This window comes from Manacus candei, unplaced genomic scaffold, assembly GCF_025592945.1.
Source record: "Manacus candei isolate 608988 ecotype Guabito, Panama unplaced genomic scaffold, ASM2559294v1 h1tg000047l, whole genome shotgun sequence".
Taxonomy (NCBI): Eukaryota; Metazoa; Chordata; class Aves; order Passeriformes; family Pipridae; genus Manacus; species Manacus candei.
In genome coordinates this window covers 8,880,827-8,899,308 of record NW_026138095.1, presented here as the reverse complement: position 1 = coordinate 8,899,308, position 18,482 = coordinate 8,880,827, and the positions used below count along the sequence as shown (strand labels likewise).

The 18,482-nt window shown below is 45.4% G+C and overlaps 2 protein-coding genes across 3 annotated transcripts in view; both read right to left on the bottom strand.

Moving 5' to 3' along the window:
• Positions 1 to 8,348, bottom strand: part of TBCD (tubulin folding cofactor D) — a 116,765-nt gene extending 108,417 nt beyond the window's left edge. The window contains exons 1-6 of the mRNA XM_051797474.1: positions 7,654 to 8,348; positions 4,809 to 4,859; positions 4,506 to 4,603; positions 3,705 to 3,806; positions 1,980 to 2,126; positions 1,122 to 1,177 (exon numbers count right to left, since the gene is read on the bottom strand). Of these exons, the coding sequence (XP_051653434.1) occupies positions 1,122 to 1,177; positions 1,980 to 2,126; positions 3,705 to 3,806; positions 4,506 to 4,603; positions 4,809 to 4,859; positions 7,654 to 7,837 (638 nt within the window). The 5' untranslated portion in view covers positions 7,838 to 8,348. The remainder of the gene's footprint in view (positions 1 to 1,121; positions 1,178 to 1,979; positions 2,127 to 3,704; positions 3,807 to 4,505; positions 4,604 to 4,808; positions 4,860 to 7,653) is intronic.
• A 597-nt stretch (positions 8,349 to 8,945) lies between these two features.
• On the bottom strand, positions 8,946 to 15,853 carry FN3K (fructosamine 3 kinase). Of its 2 annotated transcripts, XM_051797559.1 has the most exons (7): positions 15,606 to 15,853; positions 14,433 to 14,584; positions 13,247 to 13,338; positions 12,934 to 13,016; positions 11,969 to 12,091; positions 10,862 to 11,204; positions 8,946 to 9,184 (listed from the first exon to the last, which is right to left on the bottom strand). In XM_051797559.1, the coding sequence occupies exons 1-6, from the start codon at positions 15,750 to 15,752 to the stop codon at positions 10,866 to 10,868; spliced, it is 936 nt and encodes a 311-aa protein (XP_051653519.1). In that variant the 5' UTR covers positions 15,753 to 15,853; the 3' UTR covers positions 8,946 to 9,184; positions 10,862 to 10,865. The 2 variants fall into 2 exon arrangements, with proteins under 2 accessions (XP_051653519.1, XP_051653518.1); XM_051797558.1 differs by lacking the exon at positions 8,946 to 9,184 and having other exon boundaries at positions 9,196 to 11,204; positions 15,606 to 15,788.
• Positions 15,854 to 18,482: the final 2,629 nt, after the last annotated feature.

Here is an 18,482-nt window from a genome sequence, read left to right as displayed (position 1 = left end):
CTCTGTCCCCATGTCCCCCTATCCCCACATCCCCATGTTCCGTGTCCCCCCATCCCCACATCCCATGTCCCATGTCTCTGTCCCCATGTCCCCCTGTACCCACGTTCCATGTCCCCACATCCCATGTCTCTGTCCCCACGTCCCTGTCCCATGTCCCCCTGTCCCCGCAGGGCCCCGGCAAAGCCGTGCGAGCAGCTCCCCCTGGCGCGCACGGGCTGCACTGCAGGGCCGGGGCTTTTACTGCTTTGGAGACTCGGAAAAGGGAAGGAAACCCAAATCCATCATAACCTGAGCTGAATATGCGGGAATGGGGGCCGGGATAGACACCGAAACAAGGGATACACGTGTGCTATCCCAGTTCACAGTCTCTGTCATTTATTTCCATGTGCATCACAACCCACACCCTCTCCACGGATGCAGCAGGAGAGAGGAGGTACACGAGCTCATTATTCAAATTTATAAACCCCCCTGGTGGTTTAAATAATTCTTTTATTCAGTATTACTGGAGTGATGCAAAAAAATGTCAGAACAACCACACACCTGTCACAGATTGTCCCCAAGCCTGAACACCAACCATGTAAAACAGTGGGATCAAGTTAAAACAGTGGGATCACAAAGTTCCCCTATCCCACACCTGTTCCTTTTGATGAGTTATTTGACAACAAAAAAAGCTAAGAAAACAGAAGTATTGCTTTCTGAATGAGAGATAATTAAGAAAGTTAATTCTAGCATTACTATTTCCCTTTACATAATTTAAGCACTATCAGTAATACCAGAGACCAATTCCCTATTTATAGTGCAAAACCTGCAAAAATCAGCAGCAACACCAAGGATCTCTGAAACCCTGTAGCCCAAACCAGCCCCTGAAGGCAATTTCTCCAGTATCCTGTTGACAGAGAAGATCTGCATCAGGTGTGACAGAAACACGTTCCTCTATCAAGCAGAGGAAATCAATTCCCAACAACAAACACACTTGTTGGATCCAATTCAAGCAACAGTAACATCCCACAGACAGCTGGCAACTTCCAGCCCTCCCAACCCTGTCACAGCAGACTAAGGAACAGCAGGAGAAATGGGAGCCAGGCTTTTCCTTTCTGCCAAGGAGCACAAAAGAGACTTACTTGGACACCAGCACAGCAGCTGCATCCCGAGCCTTGTCACTGACAACCAGGTAACACTAAAGGGAGAAGAAAACTGACTGTAAAAGAATTCACACATGGAGATTTAACACCAACAATAGTGCACACAATACACTACTGGATACTTATGATTCCAAGTAGTATGATGATTACACACATTATGTCATTACTGTGATTACAAACTGAGCTTAAGGTAATAAAAAATTAATTTTTCCATTTAACAAACTGTATCTGAGGCAGAGTCTCCCCTTCTGGTGCCTTTTAAAGCAGGTTTATTACCTTTACTGAAGCCTTAACTCACAGGCACATTGGCCTACAATCAAAAGCCTGCAAGTGTCAGCAGTGTGAGCTGTTGGGGTACCTGTGGGAGAGGGACTTGTCTATTTTTACCTCAAAGGGATGACAGGTCACCACCTGAGCTGACACCCAGTGAAACTTTGTTGAAAAACCTTCAGGCAGTCACAGCTTCCAAAGTTAATCATTCTGATCAAACACTGATTTCCTCTAAAAATCCTCGATTTTGGCTTTCAGCAAAAGCTCACTGGCATTTTCAAACACTGAAAGCCACTAACATACTCAAAGGCAGGCATTCACACGTAATAAGGTAGTTTATTACATCAGAGAAAACAAGTAACAGTCTCACCTGTCACTAAAGCAGCAAACAACAGACTGAAGATTCCAAACGTACGGGGAAATTCTTTGCAGATTAGACACAAAACCATGGACATATATTCTAAATACTCTTAAGTAATATCATTTTCAGAATATTATTTATTAAATATCAAAATGTGAAGCCCAGTATCACAGGTTTGAAAGCATCACAAGAGGCATTTTCCTTACTTTAGCTATTTCCAGGATGCGATCCATGGTCGGCTGCCGAGCCCTCCCTCCCTCTGCAACAAGGTTTCCATCAAAACGGGCCAGATCGAAAGGAATCAGGCAGATCATGGACAGCCACAGCAAGAGCATGTAACGAGTCTCCCAGGTCTGGAAAGGAATGGTAAAACAAAGTATTTACTCCATTTTCTGGAAGGTATTCCAAGAAAGTCTCGGGAGCACAAACCACCCGCTGTTTCCAAGGAACTTTCAAAGATGATGAAGAGAAAACTCCAAACATGAGTGTCCTGAAACTCCAAAGAGTTTCAGAACTACAAGTGATCCCAAGCAGCAGAACTGTAACAAAATTAATGGACTCCCCTCCCCACACCTGAAATCTAGGAAGGTTTCTTTCCTTCTCCATGGAAAACTGCACGTTTCCATTTTCCTGTTCCTCCTTCCCTCAGCCTGTCTGTGCCTCCGGTCACAAATATAAACAGAAATATGCTTTTCTTCCTAATTTCTTATTTATTGCTGTCATGGGTTTACTGAAACAACTTCAGATGAGCTCTGAGAGACAGACAGACAAGAAGGAACTTTTTCCAAGCTTTAAAGCTGTACAACTACAGCAGCAAAGTGTCAGAACTGATGGTGTTTATTAAAAAAATACTTTAATTTAGAGCAGCAATGCAATTATTGTCTTCAAATCCATGATTTTTGTTACTTATAACAGACCATGATCTATCTTAAAACTCATCTATCTTAATAAGCCCTCTGGAATTCTGATTTTTCCTTATTCAAAAATGTAAGAATATGAAATACAGCATCTTGGAATCAGACTCAATGATCCTTATGAGTCACTTCCAGCTCAAGACATTCTATGACCTCAATCCATGAAATCCATTAAAAATTCTTTGCTTAAGTATTTTTTAGAATCAGGATTCTTGCCCACAACATTCCCAGCCAAATAAAACTTTCAAATCAGAACACATAATGAAGTGGTGTCACTTTGTTTTTCAAACTACAAACAGGCAGAAAAAGATCTGAAATTCTGTGTTATTTTTCTACACTCAGGAATATATTGTAAAAAGGCAGGTTCAGGCCTTGTGCTACAATTGTGACATTTTCTCCAATCTTCACCTTCCTCCTTTCAAAAGAAAAGGGAAAAAAAAACCCAAACCAACCCCCACAGATCTGAGGGCCTGAGGATGAATGTTTTATGAAATCAAACAAAATTAATCTTTGTTTCCTTACCAACACAGAAGTTCTACCAATTTTGACAAAACCCAAAGGTTTACAAACCAGCCTACTTACATCAAGAAATAAGAAAAAAAACCACAGAAAACTTAAAACCTCTGTTTCCTGTGATTTTACTGTGATGACTTCAAGCTAAATTACCAGCACTGTTAATGATGTGCACAGCAGGAAGAGGATTTTTCAGTTACTCCTTTTGGAGGTTCAACATCTCTCACTGCCCTTCTCATTACTGTTGTTTCCATCAGTCTATGAGTGGTGACAGGTTTTACCCAACCTCCACTGCTTCTGAATCCTTGGAACAAACCCCATGGAAGAAAGCAAAGGCCTCTCCTTCAGGAAGGCATTTCTCCTCTGACAAGATGATGGTTTCACACTAAATCCACGTGCTCAGTTAACACCTGACAGGGTCTATCACTGCTTTATACACTTTTTTCCAGGTTTTTTTCTTACACTGCTCACCTGGAGCCATAAAAAGCACAGCAAGTTCCTCACCTCGGAATCCCTCGGGTTCTGCTCCGCGAGCATGTCCAGAACAGGCTGCAGGTCCCGGACTTCGTGAGGAAACAGGGGGAGGAAACGTTTGTACCCCCTCACCTGCAACAGAAAGTTCCAGAATTCAGTGACCCAACCAGCATCATCACCTACTGGGGGAAAGGAAAGACCCTCCCCAAGGAATTTCTTGGTTAGGATCCTCGTGTCATAAAAAGAGTAAGGGCACGAGTTAAGGTCTTAAACACCTTGAGATGTCTGTGTCTTTACAAACTTATTAAGAATGTATGAAATCCTAATTCTTCAACTTTAAAACAAGGGGGCTCTGGAGATTGTCTCGTCCAACCTTCCTAAAGCAGGGTCACCCAGGGCAGAGTGACCAGTACCTCAGGGATGGAGACCCCATCACCTCTCTGAGCCACCTATCCCACTGCTCAGCCCTCACAGTCCAGAACTGTTTCCTTGTGCATGGATGGAAGTTCCACAATCCATCTAATTCTTCATCATATTTTACTCTTCAACATTATGACTCTTGTCTGATCACTCAGTATCTCAATGCCTGCAATATTTTTTGCATTCAGACCTTGATGTTTACAATTCTGGATCATGAAAAAAAAAAAAAAGAGCTATCACAAACATTGTGAAAAATGAGAAAAAAAGAGAGCTTATGTTTCACAGTCAAGCTTGAAATATTTCATCACATTACTCAGACATTTATTTATTTTACTATTTTTGAAAATAACAAACAGAATATTGGTCACTTACACATTTCAGTTACAGGATGATGAATTTGGGATTCTTTACCTTTGTGATGATGTAAAGAAATTTAAAAGCCAGGTGAACTAGAGGGGGAGGAGAGTCTTTGTCCCGTGCTATATCCAACAAGGAATTCATCATCCCCTCTATGAAAGGAGAGGAAAAACAGTGAGACTACATGCAGTTCACTTACAGTTTTTCACACTTCTAATAGTAAAGGAGTTAGTAATTAATAATTACTTATAATGTAAGTCATACAGCCACATCAATCTCGTAATACAAACGGGGATCTTACAGTTTAACAGATTTTCAAGTAAATACACAAAAATTATCTAAAGATGACATTCCTACCTAAGTGGTGGTCCAAAAGGTGAGGCTGCTCCTGGTACTTGTCCATTATACCTGAAAAATGAAAAAGACATCTGTAATAAACTATGCAAATGACAGGCTTTGAGAGGCATTCACTGTGAGATACCCCCTGACTCTGGACAGCTTTAGCTTAAGATTCCTGTATCCTTGGGCTGCCATCACCTGTAAGTGAGGTGGAAAAGTCAGACAACTATAGTTAGAAAACAGTGCTCCCTGGACACACTGGATGTCACCCCAAGGCTGCCATTCCCAAGCCTGGAATGTATCTAAAGCTGCAGTTCCACTCCAAAGGATCTGCACTCACACAGGGCACAGGCACAGCAAAATTCTCACCTCTTTCTTGGGAGCTCCCTGACTACAGCAGACAAACACCCCACACAGCAGCACTGTGCAACTGAGGGTCCTCCTCACAACCCTGAGAGCTACATTTTTATTTTGAAATACAGGGAATTATTCAGCAAAGAACAAAGAACCCTTGGCAAATTTTAACCTGGACAAACACAAACTGCAGCTACTCCCATCTGTGCCCCTCAAAACTATTCACATCCCTGAATATTCACTTACTCTGTCACTGCTCACTCACTCTCTTTTGGTCTCTTCCTTTTGGGTACTGACTCAAGGAAGGACAAATTGAAATGGAATATTGAAAAAAAACTAGGAATAACTTGCCAGGGTTTTTAGACACAAAAGCTTTTCAATTTAAACCCAGAATCAACAAAAATCAGCTACAGAAATGAGAACTGGATTCCAGGAGAAATCATCAAGCGATCCAACATTGCGCTGGAGATGTCCTGGGATATTTTATCTATTTGGTCAGAAAACAGCTTTTCAATTAGAAAACTAAAACCTCCTTAACCTCTCCTTTCCCTGCATTTGTTTCTCTCTCAAACCATTTTACTCTCTGTCCTTTTTCTCTGGCTTACACATCAACACTTACACTGAAGGTGTGACTCAACTCCAACAGTGCTGCACTTGACCAGTGGATGACACTGCACACCCACTTTCAAGGCACCATCCAGCAGTATCCCTGTGCAATTCCACTGGGACACCACAATGCCATCAAGAGGGAAACCTGAGCTCCTCATCCTCACTAACCTCCCACTCTAATTAACGATGCCTTAAGCTGTGTACAAACTGCAGAACTGGTGGACACAAATTCCACCAACGCCCAAAGCAGCAGCTTTCCAGCAGAAATGGAATTTAACAGCAAATTCTTTTCCCAGATCCCAGCCTGGCAACATAAATAAACCCCTAAATATAAAAGCTGAAGAGAATAAAGCTAAAAAAGTTCTTCTAACGTTATTATTTCAGAAGAGATCTTTCCTCATTTACCTACAAAACTGTGGTTGCAGACCAAACTGTTTCCCAAATTTCTGTTTCTAATGGTTCACCAAAAATTGAGCACCCAGAGTTTTTGTGAACCTGCATTAAACCCATCTGGAATGGATGATCACTGTGCTCCCTGCACACAGATTAAAGGTATTCCCTAAGTTTCAGCATTCCAGCCCACACAGTGACCACAATCTTAACAGATTTGGGACATTTTGCCCAGGAAGGATCAAATGACACCTGAGGACACTGAATATTATAACCCAATACTGAACCACCTGCACAGTACCTGTCAGTTTTAAGTATATTGAGCCTGTATTTACTGAGCAATGACAGGCAGGCAAAAAGCTCACAAATTCAATTTAAATACCCAGAGACAGCACACACAATGTGACACAGAGAGAGGCACAGCAGGGTGATCTGCTGGAGGAGATGATGCCTCTCAGACACCGAGATTTTTGCAGCAATGGCTTTTTCTACCCCACTGAAACCTGACATTTCACCTGTGACACTGAATGATCAAAGAATGTGAGTGTTCTGGGTACTGCTATCTGAACAGCTACATGTTCATCACTGGCCTCCTCAGATGGAACAGTCAATTCAGTCAATCAAATACAACGCTAGTAAGGAACTTCTGCAGGCTCAAATCTCTAAATTTGCGGTTTCTGCTTTATTGTTTGCTTACCTGGTTTCTTTTTGTCAAAAACACAGCTGCAGGATCAATATTTTGACTGTAAGCTTTTGCAATTTCACCACTCTCTGCAGAAGTATTTGCAAAATGTGAGTCTGGGAGTCTGCGAGAGTCAGTTTGTAAATTCACAAAGTGCTGAATTAACTTTTGCAAATCACCTGGTCAGAATACTGACCCAACAATATTCTGACAGATGTGCCTTGTAACGGGCTGATTACCCAGGACACCCCTGCAGGCACCTAATTACAGCCCTCCCAGGTTCAGCTGAGGTCTGGGGACAGAACAGCTTTCATCAGGTGGCACAAAAATCAGATCCAAGTTACCTCCACTCAGAAAAAAATACATGATCTGTATGGATTCAAAACCTCTCACGTTTCCTACGAAACAGAAGAGCAAAAATATTAAATTGCCACTTTAAAGCGCAAAATGTGAATGTTTTGACAAGTAATTAGCTACAAAAAGTATTTTATTTGATAGACATATAAACTTTAACTGAATTACAGCCTGCATTTGAATAGGAAACTGGAGGCAAAATAGGAGTTGGAATTCTGATTTCTGAGATCTAAGACCAAGATTTTTAATTATAGTGGCTAAATACCAGGTAATAAAGGATGGGAAACAAAACGAGCAAAAAACACAAGCCTGAACCACCTGTTGATAAAGTTGCAGCATTATCAATGACCTAAAAATTAAGAGTTTTGGCACCTTTTTGATTATCAGCAATAACAACATAATACATAATAGAAGATTTTACACAACAAAATGTTGGTGTTTAGCAATAGCACGCCCTGTGGATGCCGTCCTTACCCACGAACCGCTCCACGGCCATCTCCCGGGTCACCAGCTCCCCGAAGACGCCCCTGAGGTTCGCGATGAGCTCGGCGACCTCCCGGCTCTCGGTGAAGCTCTCCAGGAAACCCCTCTCGCTGACGGCCCCGGGCTCCCGCTCCTCGCCTTCCTCCGGCCCCGGCCCCGGCCCCGCTCCGTCCATCCCGTCCCGGTGCGGTGACACGGGGCAGGGCAGGGCAGGTCGGTGCCGCCGCCCCGCACTCCCCGCCCGGCCGCACCACGCGGTCCCTCCCGCGGCCCCGCCCGGTCCTGCCGCCTTCCCCCGCCGTCCGCCCCGCGGGACTCCGGGCACAGCCCCGCGGAGAGTGAGCGCTGCCCGGACTCCCCGCCCGTCCCGGAGCGACGGGGGGACAATCAATGGCCGGGACAAACACCCGGGGCCGCTCCGGGCCCGCCCCGCGCCGCCGCTGCTCCCGCCTCCTACGGGCGCCGGCAGGGAACAAGAGAGGCGGATCCGCGGAGCGAGGGGCGGGGAGCTGCGGGGACACACCCACCGTGGGGACAGGGACACCCCCACCGTGGGGACAGGGACACACCCACCGTGGGGACAGGGACACCCACCGTGGGGACAGGGACACACCCACCGTGGGGACAGGGACACACCCACCGTGGGGACAGGGACACCTGGCCTGGGGACAGGAACACTGAGCAGAGACACCCACCCTGGGGACACACCCAGCAGGTACAGGGGCACCCAGCCTGGAGACACCAACCCTGGGACACCCACGAGGATGGGGACATCCAGACTGGGGACAGGGACATCCACGTTGTGGACACTCACCCTGGGGACATCCAGGCTGGGGACATCCCCCCTACTGGGGACAGGGACATCCACGTTGTGGACACTCACCCTGGGGACATCCAGGCTGGGGACATCCCCCCTACTGGGGACAGGGACATCCAGCCTGTGGACACCCACCCTGGGGACACCCACCTTAGGGACACTCAGCCTGGGAGCACTCACCAGGGACAGGGACACCCAACTGTGGGGTCCTGGGGATGGCAGCAAGGATGGGCACATGGGAATGGGCTCCCAAGCACGGGGACACTCAGGGAGGGGGACCCAGGGGTGAGGACAAGGATAGGGACCCCTGGGGAAGGGAACAGGGATGGGGACCACAGGGGGAAGGATCTGGGATGGGGACATGGGTTGCACACGGAGCAGGTGAGGCATCTGGATGGTCCTGTTATTTATCCATGGCCTCCATTCCTCACCCAACCCACACCAAGACACTGCATACAACATTAACCTGGTTAACAACCTAAACCTCCCAAAATTCTGGAAACAACATTTGAACCCTGAAAGCTACAGCTCCACTGACTGTACAGGGAATGCAGGGAGGCACTTCAGCCTGGCCAGGATGTCGGGAAGGCAGCTGCCCTTTCCTGGTATCCAGCAGCTCCATCCACACCCAAATACCTCATCTTCAGGCTCAAATTCGTTGAAACGAACCACAGTCACCAGACAGGTACACCAAACACCTGGTTTCTGCAAGGCAAGTGTTTTATTTGAGAAGAAGTTTAAGTTCACAGCAGTGTAACACAGGTGGGTTTGTTCACATCCATAAACACCAGTGCACATGCACTCTGCTCCTTCCCAAACCTTCCAGCCATCAGCCACAATTCCAGCTGTGTCCTAACTCTACTATTCCACTTTTCCACTGTTCCAGTTCTATTAAGTTTTATAACCAGCTGTGACAGATTCCCCTGATTCGAAGGAAGTAACAATTTTTCCCTGTTTGTACCCTATTTACAGAGAGCAAAGTGCATTGTTTCAAACTGTACCAATTACAACATCGAACTTTAAACTTTATGAAATCTTTATAGCACAACCACTTGAAGTGCAAAAAAGTCTAAATCTAAACATATTCTAGCATTTTGAATATTATATTTTAGTACTTGTCACGACAACAGTCAGAAGCCTAAATAGTGAGGTCATTCTTAGCCAAATCTTCTAATTCACATCAATATTTGTGGAACTGCACTTACTTTTACTTTCTTTACCACTTTCTCCCATTAAAACCCCACAGATTCACTAATGTACTGGAGCTCACATCGTAACCACTGTCTTTGCTGAACAGTTTCCTCCCCAAATTCCCACTGCCCACGTTTTCTGTAAAAATAAAGCAGTGAGGGACAACAAAACCCTCACAAAGCCAGTGGATTTGACACTGTTCCTTCCATAACCCAGCAGGGGCACAACAGACCAGCTTTGCCCACTGCACCTCCTCTTCTAAAACTGAAAATACATCAAGCACTGACCAATCCAGCAGCCACAGGTGCTTCTTGTCACCAAAATATGGAGCTTCCCTCCCACATTTTGCTGTCTTTTTACAAAGTTATTTACATATGTTACTATTGTAGTACAACACACTGAAATATCACACTAAACCTATGAAATGTTATCAAACTCGGGTGGTAACAACCCACTTCTGATCATACAGTTAATTACCAAGGAACTAGACATCCTTTTTTAGGAAATACCACTGGAATTCTCACAGCAAGAGAAAAACAAAAGCCTGAGAGTAAATTACATTAAATTAAATATTAGAAATATTATAAATTACATATGTTTGCAAGTGCAGCCAAAGGGCCTCATCTGCTCCTTAAATCAAAAAGAGAATGTTTTCAGATTCACAGAATCTGACTGGAACTTTGGATTAGGACACTTGTCATGGGAAAGGAAAGGAAAAGGGAAGACTATAGAAATATTCATGGGAAAAGGGACAGGAACACAGACAGAAAAGTAAACAGAACAGTAAGGAACTCATTGTTACTTCCAGCACCACAGTCCCACAACTGCAGCTCTCCATAACAAACTGCTGATGGAGCAGCAGGAGTGGGAAGATGCTGCTGTGGAACAACTGTGGGAAAACAGCAGCTGTGAGGTGAGACAGCAGAGTCAGGCTGACTGTCCTGCTGCTTTTACAACCCAGTGGGGCCTCCACAAACATTACAGCCCTTTCCTTCAGCAGGGGAGGAATCTGTGCTGGGAAACTAGTGCCCAAGTTAAAAATTACACAATTGCTCTTAATTAGTGAGGCTCAGAAGTGCATTAAGCCTATTCCATGTCAGGTGTTTCACCACCAATTCCGAGTTTGTGGTACTTTGGATGAGCAGGGGCTGCCCATTCCTAAAAGAATATGTCAGAATTTCTCAAACCTACCTGGTTACTTCAGGAGTTTTCTCATCATGTTTAGGGTAGAGCCCCTGTACCCCGTCCCGAAATGGTTCCAGTGGTTGATGTAATTAAAGAGCTGATACAGCTTGTTTCGTTTGTCAAATCCTGGAGCTTTGGGGATTTTGCTGTGATAGGCAGAGAAAAAAGAGCTGCTGAAGCCGCCAAACATGCCGGCAATGGCCAGCTCGAACTCCGAGTGGCCGTAGAAGGAGGCGGGGTCAAAGATAATGGGCCCGGACTCGTCCTCAGCCACATTCCCGGCCCACAGGTCCCCGTGCAGGAGAGAGGGAACGATTTCCACATCACAGAACATTTCGGGAATCTTTGGCTGAAAAAGAACAAGCAGGCAACAATTAAAGCGTTATGAAGAAAATATTACATAAAATAAAGTACTGTAGGATGTAAGAGTCTGAGCTGGCCAAATGCTGCCCCCATGGAGTGCCTGGGAAGCTGATGGCTACAAGCACAAACCTGGACTGCCAGTAATAAATATTCTGGATTTGTTCTTGACAGAGCTTAGCAAAGCATTTATCACAGTCTAGTATCAACACCTAATACTAATGTATTATTTCTACACGTGGACAGTGTTGGCTGTCAGAGAAATATAAAATGAATGTCGTTTAAATTAAAACATTTCAGTGGCAAAAATGGCAGCAGTGAAACATCTACACCACTGAAGCAGAATTAAAGAATAAATTTGTGAGGTGGAGCTTGCAGAGGAACACATCCCTGGTGATCCCTGAGGGTAGAGCATGGCCTGACCTAGCCTGGCTGTGAACCTGGACCATGTAAAAAAAACCTGTCCAGGCAGAAGAATCTCACCCAGTTTGTAACATCAAGCTCTTAGATAGGATTTAACATCTTATCATTATCAGAAATAAATGTCAGTGCTGAATTACAGGTTTATTTTCACTATCTATAAAAAATGAAAGAGCAACAGGAATCCTGTTCAGCTGACAGTGTTGTTGGACCCACTGTCCACTCACCACTGCTCATCCTAAGCAAGGTAATTCTCTTATAAAACACCTTTACAAACCCACTGATGCACATTTTCTGACGTTCTAAACAACAGATTTAAGACATGGTTCGTACTTTCAGCTGTGACCAAAGTTCCCTGGCTTCTCTGTCTCCATAGTCCCTTTCAATCATATCCAGCTGAGCCTGGAGTCGGTGACGGATGAAGAAGGATGGCCAGTCACTCTGCCACTCGTTCACCTGGAAAATCCAGCACAGAGGTTTGTGACACACAATTTTAATACATGTGCAGTCAGAGTTGATAATAGCTAGAGATCCATGTTTGATGATCACACAATGGCCTGGACCATGTCGGTGTGACCAACGCACAGTGTCCTGAGGTGCTTTGTTGGTTGTTCTTTGGGGAATGCTGCTTTCTCCCTCACTTAGGTGGGGCTCTCTTTAACATGAGACAGAAGTTGAGGTTCTGGCTGTTTTCATTCAGTCCCATTTTCTTAAGGTATTTGGTGATTTATGGTGAGATCATGTCTGTTGTTCCATATCATGTTTCAAACCTTTCTGGAAATGCAGAAATATTTGTTCATTTTTACCGGGTAACTCGTTTCTATTTTGGTGAAAAGTTGTATTTAGCAAAGAGTTTGAGATATTGAAAGTTCAATCAGTTAAACCACAGAATGAAATCCTGGCATGTGCAGAGCCAGAAAATGGTGGAATTATCTCTGAGAGCCCTTTCCATGTCTGATGTGACGTGTTACATGATGAGGCTCTCCTAAAGCACTGGGGTTTGCCATTTGAGATCCATATAGTAGGGGGTGAATAAAAACAAAACCAAGACATGGTGTGGGAAGGGATAATGATTTGATTAAGTATCACCAAGCTGAAGAGCCACCCCATCATTTCAAACTCTCACTCAATCCACGTGCTGGCCACATGCTCTGTACCAAGGCACACGTGTTGGACAGTCCTTGTGTTCCCCTGGGCAGGATGGAACAGGGAAAGCAAAGCTGGAGGCCAGTGGAACAAGGAGTTTCCAGACCCATCCAAGTGCCTGTCGGCTTTCCCAGCCATGGAATGTACCATACCTGTGGTATGTAACCACAGCAGGTGGCTGTGTGGAACCCAAACTTGTCCACATACTGGGACTCAGAGCGACCGGCTCCTTTTCCTACAAAATAAAATAAATATTAGGAGCTCTTCCATGGTAAAGTTTGCAAACACAGACCTTAATTTCAGGGAATAGGTGGACAAAATAACTTTAAGCAGGACAGGGGGGACACAGTTCACAAAACTGTTCCATTATTGACTTTAATTATCATTAAAATTATAATGCAACACTGCACCACAGCCAAAGGAATTACTCTCTTTTTGGTTTAGTACATGACATCAATACTCTACCAATTGTGCTTCCCTCACTCCTCAGCTTCTCTCCAAGTTTCTGGTTATAAAGATGAAGCTCTGCTATCTGCTCTCCCAGCTTTGAGGAATATCTGTAGGATCAAGAAAAGCAAAATTAAACTGGAAGTAGACAAGTCACAGGGGAAAAAGACCCCTCAATTAAATATGAACAAGGATATTTTTGGCAAACATAGAACCTTAATCAACTTCACAAGCACATAACAGACAAGTGACTTAACAACAGCTCTGAAGACACAGGCTGTAACAGGTAATAAAATGGACATAAGTCAATGTTCTTGCAAGAAAGGTAAATAGAGCACAAGGTGGTATAAACAGGAGCAGAGAGGGCAGGAGAATCAGGGGCTCTTCCTTATCAGTCTCACTATCAGCTGAGGACAGAACATGGTATCAACTATTGGGCTTTATCCTTCCAGATCAGCTGAACAGCAGTGGGAATGGTAAATCTGGAAAGAAGCCAAAGGCAGGGACTGAGTCAAGGTTGCTTAATGCTGAAGACAGACAACTAAAAACCAGTTAAATATTCCACAGGTCCCTTAACAGCAGCTGCAGGGATGCCAGCTAATTTCTTCTAATGCCCAGAATAGGGAGAAAATAATGGGTTTAAAATCACAGTCAGGAGGACTGAGGACAGATATTGGAAAATCCTTCCTAGGAACAGTGGGATGGATTGGAATGGACTATTTGAGGAGGCTGTGGAATTGCCAATATTGTCCCAATAACAATATACAGGCTGGACAAACAGCTGCCAGAAGAGGCATGACAATGTTCCCATATGGCCCAGGATGCATCAGTGAAGTGCTGAAACCCTGTTTTCAAGAACATGTGACCCCTGAATTCCAAGTTCAGGTTGGCTGACAGATGAAATGGAACTTCATGTCATCTTAACTTAATCATGACTTAAATCATACTGGAAGATTCTACTGAAAGAAAAGACCTGAGCAGCCTGGAGGGTTAAAGAAACCTGATGAGCTGGGAAAAGAAACTCCATGAAAAATCTCATGAGAGAAAAATGGACCAAAATCATCTGTAACAAACACAGATGTCGACAGAGAGAAGCTCCACCTCTGAGAGATCAGAGCAACTCTGCTCATGAAGTTTTCTGACTGACTGCAAGATATACAAAAATATACCCCAAAACACAGTACAAAGAGATGTATGGACATACTTGCTGAGGTGCTTCATCTTCAGGTACTCCATGGCAAACATTGCTCCTCCTCCAGGCAGGTCAATCACTTTAATGGGCTGAGGAACTCTCACAGTCTTGGTTTTCTGGATTGCTTCCAAACTTGCCATTTCCCCTTCAAACATTGTTCTAGCCTGTCAAGGAATAAGAATATCCCTGGGCTAAACGATGGATGTCTGCAATGAGTTACTTTGGAAAACAACAACCCCTTTACAGACTGAAAAGGAGTTAATTCCTCTTCATAAAAGGACAGAGCTGCAGCAAGGCTTCAGTCCACACAGGGAGACATGAGTGCCTTAATCCTAACTTCTTATTTTTCCTAAATTCATTCCAGAGTAGTAGGATATGTCACATTTCACCCTGATTTCCAGCTGCTTATGGAGACACCAATCTACTTAGGTATAACAGCACCTCTGAGGATAATGCCCAAGACCTACTCCTCCAAAACCCCAAGTAGCCACTGCTAAATGAGGTAAAAGACTGAACCCTCAAACTGGTTTTCCTTTCCCCAAGGTCAGTGGCCACTGATGGAGATGACAGCACAAACACTCAGCCTGTGCTTTGTGTTTCTGAAGCAAAGCTGCTGTTCTTCACAGCAGTTTAGGATGGTTTTGATATTGATAATGCAAATTTCTGATGCACTGCAGTGTTAGAAAAAGCAACTGAGTATCCATTTAGTAATAGAAAAGTCAAGAGTTTGGCCTGAAGAATTTTACTCCTAGAAATGCAAAAAGCAACGGGGACATTTGAAACCTCTGCAGCTTTAAAGATAATACATGAGTTTTAGCACTGGCCCCTGTTTGCTCCCTCCCACTATTGATCCTGTCAACTGGAACATGAAAAAGAGCACAGTGAATGCAAAGTCAGCTCTGGGCTTTTCCAAACTCCAAGTACCACAATGACAGCTTTGTGCGTGGCCTCCTTTTTGCAGGAATTGCCAGGAGGGTGAGGGTTATCACGTCGCATTACACCTCATTTCACACTAACCAAACCTGCTGCGCTGATACCGGATAGAAAACAGATCCAGCTTTTAAAAGATCACTGAAAGCTGGAAAAATTAAAAGTCAGCCTGAAAGTGCAAAACTCCGAATTGTTAACAACGAAAACCTCTCTACATGCAACCACAGGAGTAGTCAAAGATCTGCTGGCACTGACCTGAGGTTTGTGGTTGATTTTCACGAACACCCGCCCGCTGTCTGTCTCATAGGTTTGGCCCTGGCTGATACATCCTCCCCCCGAGCTGCCCACGGCCTTCAGAATGTTGGTGTTCAGCTCTGCCTTCAGGATTTTCTCCATGGTCATTCCCGGGCTGCTGCAGCAGCTCTCCTGTTAAACCTGCTGCGAAACAGGATTAAAGGTCTGGGTCCTTCTGTCACCGTCACTCTGAGGCAGGAAGGGCCCACCCACCACGGGAAAAATAAAAGAGGGGCTAAAAAAAATAGCGAATCCAAGCAGAATGTTTCAAAACGCTTTCCTCGCCGTGGGCTTTTATGGCTATACGCGAAAAGCAAAAATCTTTAGAAATGCTTGCAGGAATAAAGCGGAGAGGTTTATTCTAGGAGAGGTGGGTCCTGGGCCCTCTCAGCGGTGCTGGAGCTGCTGGTATTTGTAGTTTGGAGCCGCTCTAAAGCTCCAGGATCGCCCGTGGAAGGACCATTTTAGGCCAATCCACTAGAGGGAGGCTGAAGGCAACCTCAGGAATGGCCACGGGCGCTGGGCCGGGGGGATGCGGCGCGAAATGCAGGGCTGCGCCTCAAAAGGATGTGATTAAACCGCGGGTCCGCCGGGCGGGGAGGGAGGAGGAGGAGGAGGAGCCGGGCGGGGACCCGGCGAGAGACACGGTGGGGTCTGTCCCCGCTGTCATGAGGGTCTGTCCCTGCTGTGAGGAAGGGCTGTCCCCGCTGTGATGTGAGGTCTGTCCCCGCTGTGAAGAAGGGCTGTCTCTGCTGTGAGGGAGGGCTGTCCCCGGTGTGAGGAAGGGCTGTCCCCGCTGTGAGGGAGGGCTGTCCCCGGTGTGAGGGAGGGCTGTCCCCGGTGTGAGGGAGGGCTGTCCCCGGTGTGAGGGAGGGCTGTCCCCGGTGTGAGGGCGCGCGGTCCCTGGTCTGAGGGGGGTGTTCCCGCTGTGAGGGAGGGTCTGTCCCCGCTGTGATGAGGGTCTGTCGCTCATCACAGTATGATGGGAGGGTGTCCCCACAGCGATGGGGGGCTGTCCCCGGTGTGATGGGAGGGCTGTCTCCGCTGTGAGGGGGGGTCTGTAGCCGGTGTGAGGAGCTTCTGCCCCACTGTGATGAAGATCTGTCCCCGGTGTGAGGGGAGGGCTGTCCCTGCTATGATGGGGGGTCCGTCCCCGGTGTGAGGGGGGTCTGTCCCCATTGTGAGGGAGGGTCTGCCCCGGTGTGAGGGGGGTCTGTCCCTGGTGTGAAGGGGAGTCTTTTCCCACTGTGAGGGGGGGTCTGTCCCCGGTGTGAAGGGGGGTCTTTTCCCAGTGTGAGGGGTCTGTGCCGGCAGGGCTGGGAGGCAGCAGCTGCTCCGCACCCACCCGTGCACAAGCGCCCTGTGGCCCTCCGGACTCGCAGCATCCAGAGCAGGATTTTATAGAGAGAGAGAAATATATCTATAATACCCAGACCATATTAAAAGTGCTTCTCAGGTTCTCAACTGCTAAATTAGTGCACCAGGAATCAGACCAACAGATGACAACATCTGCTTCTGCCGGTTCCTGCTGGTTTCTGCGGCTCCCTGGCAGGACCAAGGCACAAGAAGGGCTGGACCTTGCTGCACAGACTTTTCAGAAAGGAGGAGGAATTACCCAGGTGTAAAACCCCACACAGGTGATTTCGTGTGCCACGCTGATTGTGGAGCTCGAGTTTAGGCAAAATGTTTTAATACACAGAATGTATTGATGAAGGTGATAGGATTTCTCCTCCTAAGCCTTTATTTTTCTGTTGTCCTCAGTGAGTAGAGGGAAATACTAATAAAAATGCTGTTCTAGTGAAGGATCATTAAACAGCAAAGGTGTTCGTTGTGAAACTGCTCTCATTGAAAGAGTAGAAAAGGAGATGTTTTTCTCCCTTTCTTTCACTGCCATGTTCATAACATCAGAATATTCGCCCTTTAAGTTCAAGGTTCATGATTGTGGTGTATTCTCTCACTTTATGTTTTTAAAGGGCAACACTGAAGAGCCTCATCCATACCAACGTATTCTGCCTGCAGAACATTGCAGACAGATTTAGTACTGAGCTAATGGATCTGGGAAAAGGGGATTTAAGTTACCTTTCCTTCCCATCCTCCTCTTTTCAATCTCTTGATCGTGTTTGCCTAGAATATTCTCGTTTCACTTTTTTTTTTCCCCTCATGCAAATCTATCATGTGTCATAGTAGAAAGCAAATTATCTTGTCAAATTACCCGTTGCTTTAATTTACTGCCAGACTGGGACCAGTTAATTCACTGGAAGGCTTGACCTTGACTTATGGTGCTGATTCCTCAGAAAGAACTGGAGGGAGGGAGGGGAGTTCTCTGTGCCATTGCATATACCAGCAAGGTATAGAGCACATACCCAGCAAGGTTTTGTCCTATTACTGTATGTAATCAACTTGATAAAGGTTTAGGTGTGTTACTTAATACTTTGGGGAATTGTGGGTTAAATACTTATTTTTCTGTAGAAAACATATTAATTACATTTTATACCACTCCACAAGAAAGTTCCAGGAGAAAAATGCCAAAGACAGTGTGGTAAAAGGAAAAAGATTTGAAGAACACTATTTAAAATTTAAATAAATGAATGTTTCTGGAAAACAAATCCTTTCTTTAGAATAACTCACACCAAGTGCTCCACATGTGAAGGGATCTTGTGACTCCTCCTCCTCAGGAACAACAATCCTTTGGAGCAGCTTCATCCTGGTTTCCTATTGTTGTTTTCACTGCTGAGATACCACCAAGTTTCGTGTCTGTGATGTTCCTCCTGGACCACAGATCTGTGAGTGTGGGAAGTCCAGCCAGTAAAATGCCAAAGTGATGCCAGGACCTGGAGC